Source organism: Phycodurus eques, chromosome 8, assembly GCF_024500275.1.
Source record: "Phycodurus eques isolate BA_2022a chromosome 8, UOR_Pequ_1.1, whole genome shotgun sequence".
Classification (NCBI taxonomy): domain Eukaryota; kingdom Metazoa; phylum Chordata; class Actinopteri; order Syngnathiformes; family Syngnathidae; genus Phycodurus; species Phycodurus eques.
The window spans coordinates 2142758-2156934 of NC_084532.1; the positions used below are offsets into that span (position 1 = coordinate 2142758).

Genomic DNA, 14177 nt, shown 5'->3' on the forward strand with positions numbered 1-14177 from the left:
AATTAATGCATGTTTTTGGGATGTAGGAGGAAACCGGGGTGCCCCGGAGAAAACCCACGCAGGCACGGGGAGAACATGCAAACTCCACACAGGTGGGGCCGGGGATTGAACCCGGGTCCACAGAACTGTGAGGCTGACGCTCTAACCAGTGGTACACCGTGCCACCTGATGTGAGACATTTATTTGTCAATCAAATAACGCTGAAAATGAGTTTGCTGAAGTAAATTCCTGCCTGAATATTGATAACGTGTGCCGCTGTGCTTCTGATTTATAATCAGTAAACTTTCCCGTGTGTGTGTGTTATGGTGGGTACACACACACACAACTCTTGAGTGCTGACGTTTTAACAGTGTCGCCACGGTCAAGTGAGCTTTTTAGCTCCCGCCCTTAGCTTGCTAGCTCGTTAGCTCGCAGACTAGCGAATGTAATAAACAGTTAACTTTCCCTTAAGTGTTCCGGTTGTGTGCATCTACAGAGCAAAGTCCAGAAATTACTCCTGTGTCCATTGTACGATAACCCGCCTGACTCTGCCTCCGATTGGCTAGCACCAAGACAGGAGTCGTACTCTTGATTCGCTGTGTGTGGAAGCTCTTCACCAACACACACACACACACACACACACACACACACACACACATACAGTACATACATATATAGGGCAGATGTCTATGGATTCATATACAATATACTTTATGCATCCATACTAATTTGTTTGCATCTCAGACATGGGACTCACATCAAACGACATCCCTGTTTCAATACTTGATATTTCCTATGGTATAAAGGTAATCTGTGGATGACACGAGTTTGCTGTTATTGGAAGTATTGTTCATTTTGTCCAATAGATAGAGTAAAGCTATATATCAACAACAACCAGAAACGCTGCCGGCTTGTCTGGGCCCTAGCTCATCTGAGATGGACTGATGCAAAGTGCAAAAGTGTGGTATGGTCTGATGAGTCCACATTTCAAACTGTTTTTGGAAATCATGGATCGTGTCCTCCGGGTCGACGAAGAAAAGGACTATCTAGATTGTTATTGGCACAAAGTCAACATCTGTGATGGTATGGGGGTGTGTTAGTGTCCATGGCATGGATACCTTGCACATCTGTGAAAGGACAATTCATGCAGAAATGTACAAGGTACAGGGTTTAAAGCAACATATGTTACCATCCAAGCAACATCTTTTTCGGGGTCAGGGTCTTGCTTTTTTCAGGAAGACAATGCCAAGCCACCTTCTGCATGTATTACAACAGTGTGGCTTCGTTGTAAAAGAGTGTGAGTACTAGACAGGCCTGCCAGCACTCCTGACTCCCATTGAAAATGTGTGGTACATTATGCAGTGCAAAATACGACATCCAGTATTGAAATTGAACATCCAGCAAGAATTCCATATACAAAACTTAAAAAATTACTGTCCTCAGTTCCCAAACGCTTACTGAGTGTTGTTAAAAGGAAAAGCGATGTAACGCAGCAGTAAACAGGCCCTGTACAAGCTTTTTTGAAACTTGTTGCAGGCATCAAATTCAAAATCAGTCAATATTTGCAAAAAACAAAGTTTATCCATTTGAACATTAAATATATTGTCTTTGTCTTGTATACAATTGAATATAGGTTGAAAAATATATACCCGTAATTTCACATGTATAATGTGCACCCGTGGCACGTTGGTTGACTGGTTAGAGTGTCTGCCTCACAGTTCTGAGGTCTGCGGTTCAATCCCCGACCCCGCCTGTGTGGAGTTTGTATGTTCTCCCCGTGGCTGCGTGGGTTTTCTCAGGGCACTCCGGTTTCCTCCCACATCCCAAAAACATGCATGGTAGGTTAATTGAAGACTCTAAATTGCCCGTAGGTGTGAATGTGAGTGTGAATGGTTGGTTGTTTATATGTGCCCTGCGATTGGCTGGCAACCAGTTCAGGGTATACCCCGCCTCCTGCCCGATGATAGTTGGGATTGGCTCCAGCACTCCTTGTGAGGATAAGCAGCTCAGGAAATGGATGGATGGATAATGTGCACCCATGTATAATACGCACCCCCAAAGTTGACCTCAAAATTTTGGAAAACCCTTCCACCCATGTTTAATGCATTTTTACAATTCATGATTTTGCTTCTACCAATATGATCAAAACATGAAGTATTACCTGTATTTTGATAATTTTTTAAAATAATTATTCTGAAGTTAAGCACTTTATTGGAACACGTAATACTTTCTTTTTATTTACTTGCTCTTATTTTGAAATTCACAGCCTGACTTTTATTTACTAAATGAGAAAACACACAGTTGTCCTCATATGTTTGATTACCCAGGCAGAATTTGTAAGATGGGTAAAATTGGGTAAAAATGGAAATGGTAAAGAAAACATGAAGGGCCAGGCGAAATACATATAATTTTATTTTAATGGGATTCAAATTAAACTGTCAAGCATTTCAGAAAATCATTATCATTAGACAAAACATAACCACAAAGAAATTAATGATGGTTGTTGTTCAATCATCAGTCCTACTTAAAAAAAAATATTTCACAAATTCTGCCAGGGTATGTAAACATATGAGCACAACTGTACATATATGCAGTCATAGTACCCCTGTCATATTGGAATGAAAGTGTAGGCTACGCTTTTTTCATAACCTATAGGTGGCGGTGGCATATTAGAATGAAAGTGTACACCTTTCCAACAACCTCGAGGTGGTGGTAGTATATTGGAATTAAAGTGTACAGCTTTTTCATAACCTCTCGATGGTGGCATACATTTATAAAATGTGAAAGTTTTTAAAATTTTTCCCTGTACCTACTGTATGTATAATGTGCACTATTGACTTTTGACAATTTTAGGGGGGGGGGGGGATTCACATTATACACGAGAAATTATGGTACAAATCATTGTATTCTGTTTTTATTTACATTTTACACAATGTCCCAACTTAATTGGAATTGGAGTTTATATTTTTAAATGTTTCTTCTTAAAAAGCTGCTCATGAGGTGTCTCACTGACTGTAACAGCAGCCAACTCACACAATGCTTACAACACATTCATTTGTGGAGTGTACCAAAAACCATAATTAGTGCATGATGCTGCTTTACTTTGTTCGGGAGAGATGATCCCAAACATTATTGCGATCATCCTAAAACCAGTTGGAGGTTTCAGATCAAAATTCACTGTATTTTTGTTTTTCTTTCTTTTTTTTAAAGAGATATTTTTTTATAAAGGGTTCTGAAAATATTGTTACTTGTTTTGTTGTTATTTTAGATCACAAAAGCCAGGATTTTGTAGGGTGCTGTGTAATTGTCCAGTGTTTCTGTCTAATTAAATCATTTATATTTCAACAAAGTCTACATTAAAGAAACAGTAGAATCCTTGAAATCATCTTTTTGAGTCTGTATATGTTTTTGATGATCCTGTTTTCCTCCTTCCTTCTCCTTCTTGGTCTTATAGGTCCCCTTACAAAGAAACACTCTGATGATTTAAGTGATAGTGACCGCGCAGCAGATGAAGGTATTTTCCATTTACTGACAAAAATGATTGATTTGCATGAATAAGAAAATCAAACTTCACTTTCTCTTTTTATTCTTAAGTGATTTTCCTTGAATTCTTGTAATTTTTAAAATGCCAATGCCTTTTCCTTTTTTAAAAAAATACTTTTTGGCTGAATGTATTTTATCCTTTTTTCAGTTTTATTTTGATGTCTACTATATTGTCTTTTGACAATGTGTGTCTCGGTGTGTTCTTCTCTTCACATTTGTTTTTCTACGTTGCATCCGATGTTACAAATTTAGTAAATATTAATCACACCAGCCAACTCAGAAAATATTTTGCATGTCATACATTAATCTATTTCATTTAAAATATTATGAATAATGAAATAATAATTACTGGGTTGCACTTTTGCTAACACTAAGAAAATAATGCATTTGCACTATACACGGGTGCAGTGCATTAAATTAATATATCATGGAAAACTTGGAAAAAGTGAAACCATCTAGATTCACTCCACACAGTGTGAATTATTTCAAGATTGAATTTCTTACCATGTTAATGATTGCATCTTACAGCGAACAAAAGCTCCTAATCACTGTCTCAAAATATTAAAATAGGACAATAATTTAAAATAATTTTAATACAGAAATGTTGGGCTATTGAAAGGTATTCATCATTCATATGCAACCAATACTATTTTGGAGCTCTTTTTGCTTTAATTATTGCGTCAGTATGACGCGGTATGGTGGCGATCAGCCTGTGACACTGCTCAAGTTATATGGAAGTCCAAGTTGCTTTGATTGTCGCCTTCGGCTCGTCTGTGCTACTGGCTGGTGTTTCTCTATTTCCTCCTTGCAATACCCCATAGATTGTCCATGGGGTTCAGGTTTGGTGAGTTTACTGGCCAGTCAAGCACTGTAAAGTCATGATTATTTAATTATTGTTTTGTAGTTCTGGCACCTGGGGCAGGTGCCAAGTCCTGCTGCATCATGAAATCATCATCTCCATCAAGATTGTCAGCAAAAAGAATCAAAAGCGTCTTTATTTGCAAAAGTATGTCAAAAACACACAAGGAATTTGTCTCTGGTAGTTGGAGCCGCTCCAGTACGACAACAGAAGATACTTTTGAGACATAAAAACATAAGAACACAGTACGGAGATTCACTGAGCAATAAAAGGTTACCAGTGATCTGGTAATGCCAATAAAAATTTTTTTACAATTGTGCAAATGATGCAGTCGCCTAGCAATTTAGAGCAGTTTGAAATGACTAATAGAGCAATAGTCTGGTACAGTGACCATGGTGCAAATGCACAGAGACGTGAAGAAATTTAAGCAGTTTGAAGTGACAAGTCTGAAACAGGATCAATTGTGCAAATGGTGCAAATACTTCTCAAGCACAGTATTGGTCAACAACAGATATGCAAATAGTGCAGTGGCGAGACTACTACAGTAAGTGCACGAATCATGCTTAATTGGCCAAACAGAGATGTGACAACAAACTCAAGACACAAATTGGCAGCATGTTACAATGGAATTGTAAGTTAACTGTTAAAGAAGTTAATGGCAAGAGAGAAGAAGCTGTTGGAATGTCTGCTAGTTTTAGTTTACATTGTTCGATAGCGTTTACTTGAGGGAAGGAGCTGGAAGAGGTGGTAACCAGGATGTGGAGGGTCCAAGAGGATTTTGCATGCTCTTTTCGTAGTTCTGGGAGCGTGCAAGTCCTCAAAGGTAGGTAGGGGCGTACCGACAATTTTTCAGTCGTCCTGATTGTCCGTTGCAGTCGTAGTTTGTCCTTTTTTGTGGCAGTACCAAACCAGACTGTGATGGATGAACAGAGGACTGATTTGATTTTGATGACTCCTTTGGCAAGGCCGTGCTTTCTCAGAAGCCACAGGAAGTACATCCTCTGCTGGGCCTTTTTGAGGATGGAGTTGACGTTGGTCTCCCACTTCAGGTCCTGAGAGACTGTAATTCCCAGGAACTTGAAGGTCTCAACGGTTGACACAGGGCAGTTGGACAACGTGAGGGGCAGCTGTGGCGAAGGATGCTTCCTGAAGTCCACGATCATCTCTGCAGTCTTGAGCGTGTTCAGCTCCACGTTGTGTCAGCCGCACCACAGCTCCAGCGGCTCCACTTCCTGTTGATGCGCAGAGTCGTCACCGTCCTTGATGAGGCCGATGACTGTGGTGTCGTCTGCAAACTTCAGGAGTTTGAGAGCTGGCTGCATTGAGGTGCATTCGTTCATTTAGAGAGAGAAGAGCAGCGGAGAGAGGACACATCCTTGGGGCGCCCCGGTGCTGATGGTGGTTGTGAATGAGGTGGTGTCCCGCAGCCTCTCCTGCTGTGTCCTGCCCGTCAGCAAGATGTAAATCCACTGGGAGATGGCAGGCGAGATGCTGAGCTGCAGAAGCTTGGAGGATAGGAGTTCGGGGATGATGGTGTTGAACGGAGAGCTGAAGTCCACAAACAGGATCCTCGCGTAGGCTGCCAGTTGAAGTGTCAAAGACACTCCATTCTGTGCAGTCTAAACAGCTTTGAAGTTCTATCTTTTTTTCATTGGTCCACTTCTTCACTGTTTTCACCATAGGCTTCGCACATTTAAGTTCTTGCCTGTATGTTAGTATTAAGTGAATTAAGCAGTAATCAGACGAGCCCCGAGCTGCACGGGGGATAGCACGGTATGCGTCATTTAACATAGTATAGCAGTAGTCTGGGAATGTTGTTTTCCCTGGTAGGACAGTCGATGTGCTGCTTGTATTTAGGGAGTTCGTCGTTGAGTTTAGCTATATTAAAGTCCCCAAGAATAATGAGGGGTGAGCAGTGAAGCATTTGTGTGAGCTTGAGGAGGAATGTAGACGAGTATGAAAGAGGCGAACACGTGCGGCGAGTAGAATGACTCACAGTTCAAAAAGATCAACTCCAGGCTGCAGTATGTGCTGAGCTCCGTTATTTCAGTACACCATTTTTCATTGATATAGTGTCCGATGTAGTTGAAAGCCTGGAAGCATTATGGCACCATCGGGGACGCGTTCACAAAGCCATGTCTCCATGATGCACAGGGTGGTGGAACGTCCAAAGTCTTTATTGGTCTTTGTGAGAAGATGAAGCTCGTCCATTTTGTTGGGTAGGGAGTGTAGATTTGCGAGGTGAATCGATGGGAGCGGCATTCGGAATCCTCTCTTACGGAGCTTGACCTGCAATCTGGCTCGTTTCCCTCTGTGGTGTCTCTTTCGCCTCCATACACCGTACACCGCGGCCGCCGCTCCGGTAAGTAGCTGATTGGATTTGTGAACGTTGGTTTAAGAAAGTCCGGGGTAGACTCCCTCATTTTTAGCAACTCTTCCCTTGTGTATGTGAGTCGCATAATATCTCCAAAGACGACCGAGAAGCACAACAACAGTACTAGAGAGCACGTAACCGAGCCGACCACACGGTTAGGCGCCATCTTGGATTATTTAAAAATGCATACCTTTCTGTCTTTTTATTTTACTTTATTTTTATTTATTTATTTATTTATTTAACTTGTAAACAGCTTTGTTGACTTTGAAACACAGTGCACCAATACCTGCACATGATAAGGCACCTAACTATCAGAATCAGAATCATCTTTGTTTGCCAAGTATGTGCAAAAAACACACAAGGAATTTGTCTCCAGTAGTTGGAGCCGCTCTAGTACAACAACAGACAGTCAATTGACAGAGAGCACTTTTGAGACATAAAGACATTGACAAAAACACCGTGGAAACTATACACTTGCTGGAATGTGTGTCTCGCCACTCTTCCTCCAGAAATGGAGTCCTTGATTCCCAAATTTAATTAAGCATTTGGGACTTCAGGCCATTGACCAATAGCCCAGTTTTCGCCTTACCCTAGGTTCTATATTTGTCTGTAGTTCAGCTTGACACCAGGAATGTGGCACTTGCCCAAATTCCTTGCTATGTCTATTCATAGTGGCTCTTGATTCACTGATTCTAGCCTCAATCTACTACTTGTGAAGTTCCCACAAATTCTTCAATCGGTTTTACTTGACAATCCTCTTGAGGCTATGGTAATCCCTGTTCCTTGTGCAAATTCTCCTACCATACTTTTTTCTTCCAATCAACTTTGTATTAATGTGCTCGGATACAGAACTCTGAGACCTGCCAGCTTCTTGAGTGATCACCTTCAAGACAGCAGTCTTCCTCGTGATTGTTGAGGCCACGAAAAAGGCTCAGGAATCCTTTGCAGATATTTCAAGTAATGTAGGGGTTTGGAGATTGACACCACTACTTTACGATAATTCACTTTTTATGAGGTACTGGATTTGGGGGTTTTAATTAGATGGAAGCCATAATCATCATACAGAGTATTGGCCCCCTTCTCAAATTCTTATATTTTTGCATAGTTTCCCCACTTTAATGTTTAAGATCATCAAACAAATGCAAATATCAGACAAATATAACCCAAGTGAACTCTCTGTGGAGATATTTTGGCACACTCTTCCTTGCAGAATTTTTTTAATTCAGCAAAAATGCAGGGTTTACGAGCATGAACAGCCTTTTTAAGGTCATGCCACTGCATTTCAATCAGATTCAAGTATGGACTTTTACTAGGCCACTCCAAAATGTACATTTTGTTTTTTTAAGTTGACTTGCTGGCGTGTTTTGGATCGTTATCCTGCTTCAGGACCCATGTGCATGTCAGCTTGAGGTCACAAACTGATGGCTGAATATTCTCCTTAAGGATATTACGTTAAAGAGCAGAATTAAGGGTTCCATCAATCACAGCAGGTTGTCCAGGTCCTGAAGTAGCCCAAAACCAACACACTACCACCACGTCATTTTGTTGCAGCTTTTTAAAATCGTCTGTCCGACTTGATTTTGCCGGGACAGATTCTGTTTCAGTGATTTCTTGATTGAACAGGTCTGGAGGTAATCAGGCTTGGATGTGATCAGTGAAAATTAACTTGAAATTATGATTAGCCACAATTAATTTGTGATTTAACAAGGTGGTAATGACTTTTTTCCCCCCCACACAGGGCCAGGTAACATTGAATAGTTTATTTCCTTAATAAATGAAATTACCATTTAAAAATTGCATTTTAAATTGACTTGGGTAATATCTGTTTGATATTTACATTTGTTTGATGGTTTTAAACAAACTGCAGAAACTATGCAAAAATATAAGAATTTGAGAAGGGGGGCCAATACTTTTTCACGGCACTGTAATAAAAAAATAAATAAATATGGTTTAATGAATCTATAGAATATGTTAGTTTCACTTTTTTAACTGAACGACTGAAAAAACGTCTGTTTTCTACCGTATTCCAAAGTATTGCATAATAATAAAAATAATAATAATAATAAAAAGAACCCCTCTTTGAGCCGTCACCTTATCGTGGTGGAGGGGTTTGTGTGTCCCAATGATCCTATGAGCTAAGTTGTCTGGGACTTCACGCCCCTGGCAGGGTCACCCATGGCAAACAGGTCCTAGGTGAGGGACCAGACAAAGCACGGCTCCAAAGACCCCTATGATGACAAAAATGATTGGATTATGTTTTCCCTTGCCCGGACGCGGGTCATTGGAGCTAGGCCTGGAGGTGGGGCTCGAAGGCGAGCGCCTGGTGCCCGGGCCTGCCCCCTTCCCATGGGCTCACCACCTGTGGGAGGGGCCATAGGGGTCGGGTGCAATGCGAGCTGGGCGGTAGCCGAAGGCGGGGACCTTGGCGATCCGATCCCCAGCTACAGAAGCTGCCTCTCGGGACGTGGAATGTCACCTCTCTGGCAGGGAAGGAGCCCGAGCTGGTGTGTGAGGTCGAGAAGTTCCGACTAGATATAGTCGGACTCACCTCCACGCATATCTTGGGCTCTGGTACCAGTCCTCTCTTCCACTCTGGAGTTGCCCACGGTGAGAGGCGGCAAGCAGGTGTGGGTATACTTATTGCTCTCCGGCTCGGCGCCTGTACGTTGGGGGACGAGAGGGTAGCCTCCCTCCGCCTTCGGGTGGGGGGACGGGTCCTGACTGTTGTTTGTGCCTATGTATCAAACACCAGTTCAGAGTACCCACCCTTTTTGGAGTCCTTGGAGGGGGTGCTGGAGAGCGCTCCCGCTGGGGACTCCATCGTTCTGCTGGGGGACTTCAATGCTCACGTGGGCAATGACAGTGAGACCTGGAAGGGCGTGATTGGGAGGAACGCCCCCCCGATCAAAACCTAAGCGGTGTTCTGTTATTGGACTTCTGTGCTCGTCACTGATTGTCCATAGCGAACACCATGTTCAAGCATAAGGGTGTCCACACATGCACTTGGCACCAGGACACCTTAGGTCGCAGTTCGATGATCGACTTTGTGGTCGTGTCATCGGACTTGCGGCCGCATGTCTTGGACACTCGGGTAAAGAGAGGGGCGGAGCTGTCAACTGATCACCATCTGGTGGTGAGTTGGCTCCGATGGTAGGGGAAGATGCCGGTCCGACGTAGCAGGCCCAAACGTATTGTGAGGGTCTGCTGGGAACATCTGGCAGAATCCCCTGTCAGAAGGAGTTTAAACTCCCACCTCCGACAGAACTTTGCTCATGTTCCGGGGGAGGCGGGGGACATCGAGTCCGAGTGGCCCATGTTCCGCACCTCCATTGCTGAGGCGGCCAACCGCCTGTCGTGGCGGCAATCCCCGAACCCGTTGGTGGACACCAATGGTGAGGGATGCCGTCAAGCTGAAGAAGGAGTCCTATCGGGCCTTTTTGGCCTGTGGGACTCCTGAGGCAGCTGATGGGTACCGGCTGGCCAAGCGGAATGCAGCTTTGGTGGTCGCTGAAGCAAAAACCCGGGCATGGGAGGAATTCGGTGAGGCCATGGAGAAAGACTTCCGGACGGCTTCGAGGAAATTCTGGTCCACCATCCCACGTCTCAGGAGGGGAAAGCAGTGCACCATCAACACTGTGTATAGTGGGGATGGGGCGCTGCTGACCTCGACTCGGAACGTTGTGAGCCGGTGGGGAGAATACTTCGAAGACCTCCTCAATTCCACCGACACGCCTTCCCATGAGGGAGCAGAGTCTGAGTTCTCTGAGACGGGCTCTCCTATCTCTTGGGTTGATGTCACCGAGGTGGTTAAAAAACTCCTCGGTGGCAGGGCCCCGGGGGTGGATGAGATTCGCACGGAGTTCCTCAAGGCTCTGGATGTTGCAGGGCTGTCCTGGTTGACACGCCTCTGCAACATCGCGTGGACATCGGGGACAGTGCCTCTGGATTGGCAGACTGGGGTGGTGGACCCCCTTTTTAAGAAGGGGGATCGGAGGTTGTGTTCCAACTACAGGGGGATCACACTTCCCAGCCTCCCTGGTAAGGTCTATTCAGGTGTGCTGGAGAGGAGGGTCCGTCGGGAAGTTGAATCCCAGATTCAGGAGGAGCAAAGTGGTTTTCGTCCTGGCCGTGGAACAGTGGACCAGCTACACCCTTGGCAGGGTCCTCGAGGGTGCATGGGAGTTCGCCCAACCAGTCTACATGTGTTTTGTGGACTACCCGTGTCCCTCGGGTGGTCCTGTGGGGGGTGCTTCGGGAGTATGGGTTACCAAACCCCCTGATACGGGCTGTTCGGTCTTGGTCCGCATATCCGGCAGTAAGTCGGACTCGTTTCTGGTGAGGGTTGGACTCCGCCAAGGCTGCCCTTTGTCACCGATTCTGTTCATAACTTTTATGGACAGAATTTCTAGGCGCAGCCGAGGCGTAGAGGGGGTCCGGTGTGGTGGCCTCAGTATTGCATCTCTGCTTTTTGCAGATGATGTGGTTCTGTTGGCTTCATCAAGGCGTGACCTCCAACTCTCATTGGAGCAGTTCACAGCCAAGTGTGAAGCGGCTGGGATGAGAATCAGCACCTCCAAATCTGAGACCATGGTCCTCAGTCGGAAAAGGGTGGCGTGCCCTCTCCAGGTCGGGGATGAGATCCTGCCCCAAGTGGAGGAGTTCAAGTATCTTGGGGTCTTGTTCACGAGTGAGGGAAGAATGGAACGGGGGATCGACAAGCAGATCGGTGCAGCGTCTGCAGTGATGCGGACTTTGTATCGATCCGTTGTGGTTAAGAAGGAGCTCAGCCAAAAGGCGAAGCTCTCGATTTACCGGTCGATCTACGTTCCTGCCCTCACCTATGGTCACGATCTGTGGGCCGTGACCGAAAGAACGAGATCCCGAATACAAGCGGCCGAAATGAGTTTCCTCCGCAGGGTGTCCGGGCTCTCCCTTACAGATAGGGTGAAAAGCTCGGTTATCCAAGGACACCACGGTCTCACGCCTGTGGTGTCCTTGAGCGAGACACTGATATCCTGAAATGCTCCCCGGGCGCTTCAGCTGTCCCCTGCTCCGGTGTGTTCCACTAACATGTGTATATGTTCACTGCGATGGGTTAAATGGAGAGAACAAATTTCATGTGCATGCATGCATGTTCATGACAATAAAAGGTGATTCTTCTTCTTCTTCTTTCTGCAGTGCACCAGTACCATTGGTAACAAGACCATGATACTGCAGTATTATAGCATTTGAAAACATTACCCTGACTTGTGCGGCCAAATACCAGTAGCTTACTGATGTTTGAGCATAACACTTTTGGACAGAAGCTTGTCCACTTTGTCAGCTGCAAATTTCAGGTAAGCCTGAAGGTGTCGATTCTGAAGAGGGACTTCTTTTTTTGACTGCGCCCTGTCAGACCTTGGTAATGTAAAAGCAGTTTCACCGTAGAAAGTGTAACTGAAGTTCCAGCAGTTATAGTTCATGGAAGATTTGAGCATTGGTGGTTCCTGGATTGTTCAGAACATCCTAATCAATGTCCTTTCATCTGAGGTTGACAGTTTGTGTCTTCTTGGTTGATCCTGTGTGCACCACCAGACCGTCTTGCCCACCGCGTTGTGGAGGTGGAGCCCGAGTGCACGTCATAGGACTTGAAAGATGGCGAACTATGCCTGGGCAGGGCAGAGAAAACTCTGGTGGAGGCCCGATCCAATGAGTAACATAAATGCTCATCTTACTTTTGAATTGAAAAAAACAACATCTGAATGATTCCCAAGACGTTTGGGAGAATATAATATGGACTGATGAGATGAAAGTTGAGCTTTTTGGAAGGTGTGTGTTACATCTGGTATAAATGTAGCACAGGATTTCAGAAACAGCATGACACCAACAATCAAACATGGTTGTCGTAGTGTGTTGCTCTTGGGCTGCTTTTCTCCTTCAGGATCTGGGCAACTTGCTGTGATTGATAGAACCATGAATTCTGCTGTGAACCATGAATTCTGCTCTTTAACAGAAAATCCTGGAGGAGATCAGCCATCAGTTTGTTACTTCAAGCTGAAGCGCACTTGGGTTCTGCAGCAGGATAACAATCCACTTCTCATGCGGCGGCACGATGGACGACTACACATCTGCCTCACAGTTCTGAGAACTTCAAATCCCGGCCCTGTCTGTGTGGAGTTTGCATGTTCTCCCTGTGCCTGCGTGGGTTTTCTCCGGTTTCCTCCCACATCCCCAAAACATGCATTAATTGAAGACTCAAAATTGCCCGTAGGTGTGAATAGTTGTTCTAAATTTCCCATAGGTGTGCATGTGAGTGTGAATGATTGCTTGTCTATATCTGCCTTGCGATTGGATGGCGACCAGTCCAGGGTGTACCCCGCCTTTAGCCCGAAGATAGCTGGGATAGGCTCCAGCACGCCCGCGACCCTTGGATAAGGCGGTACAAAAAATGGATGGATGGATGAAAAGTGGAGATAAGAGGAACAGAAGATGAATGAATGAACTTCTCATGACAAACTGTGAGAGATACTAATTCCAGTCTGTGGAAGTCTGGGGCATTTTTTTCTACACACAGTATACAGTGCTGTGAAAAGGTATCTGCCGCCTTCTCAAATTCTTAGTTTTTTTTCATAGTTTCCCCACTTTAAAGTTTAAGATCATCAAACAAACTTCCATCCATCCATCCATTTTCTGAGCCGCTTCTCCTCACTAGGGTCGCGGGCGTGCTGGAGCCTATCCCAGCTGTCATCGGGCAGGAGAAGGGGTACACCCTGAACTGGTTGCCAGCCAATCGCAGGGCACATAGAAACAAACAACCATTCGCACTCACAGTCACACCTACGGGCAATTTAGAGTCTCCAAATAATGCATGTTTTTGGGATGTGGGAGGAAACCGGAGTGCCCGGAGAAAACCCACGCAGGCACGAGCAGAACATGCAAACCCCACACAGGCGGGGCTGGGGATTGAACCCGGGTCCTCAGAACTGTGAGGCTGACGCTCTAACCAGTCATCCACCGTACCGCCTCAAACAAACTTGAATATCAGAATTTAACACAGCATTTCAGAAAACGAACATCATACCAACAGTCATACGTGGTGGTAGTGTGATGGTCAGGAGCAGCTTTGCTACTTTAGGACCTGGAAGACTTGCTGTGGTTGATAGAAACATGAATTCTGCTCTTTACCAGAAAATCCTGAAGGAGAATATTCGGCCATCAGTTGTGACCTCAAGCTGAAGCACACTTTGGTTCTGCAGCAGGACAACGATCCAAAACACACCATAAAGTCAACTTCTGAATGGCTTAAAAAAAAAAAAACATTTCAAAATATGAAGGTTTGGAGGGCCCTCGTCAAAGTCCAGACATGAATCCAATTGAAGTGCTGTGCAGAGCTGCCAAATCTTACAGAACGTCCGTATTTTGTGACAGAAATCACTGAACGTT

At 44.8% G+C, this 14177-nt stretch overlaps 1 protein-coding gene across 6 annotated transcripts in view; it reads left to right on the forward strand.

Moving 5' to 3' along the window:
- Positions 1-14177, forward strand: part of nlgn1 (neuroligin 1) — a 288192-nt gene that overhangs the window by 129925 nt on the left and 144090 nt on the right. For 5 of the 6 annotated variants that reach the window (XM_061683182.1, XM_061683184.1, XM_061683185.1 and 2 more), the window contains one exon: positions 3434-3493. The exons of the other annotated variant lie outside the window; for it this stretch is intronic. In XM_061683182.1, coding sequence (XP_061539166.1) covers positions 3434-3493 — 60 coding nt within the window. The remainder of the gene's footprint in view (positions 1-3433; positions 3494-14177) is intronic. 6 annotated transcript variants of the gene reach the window in all.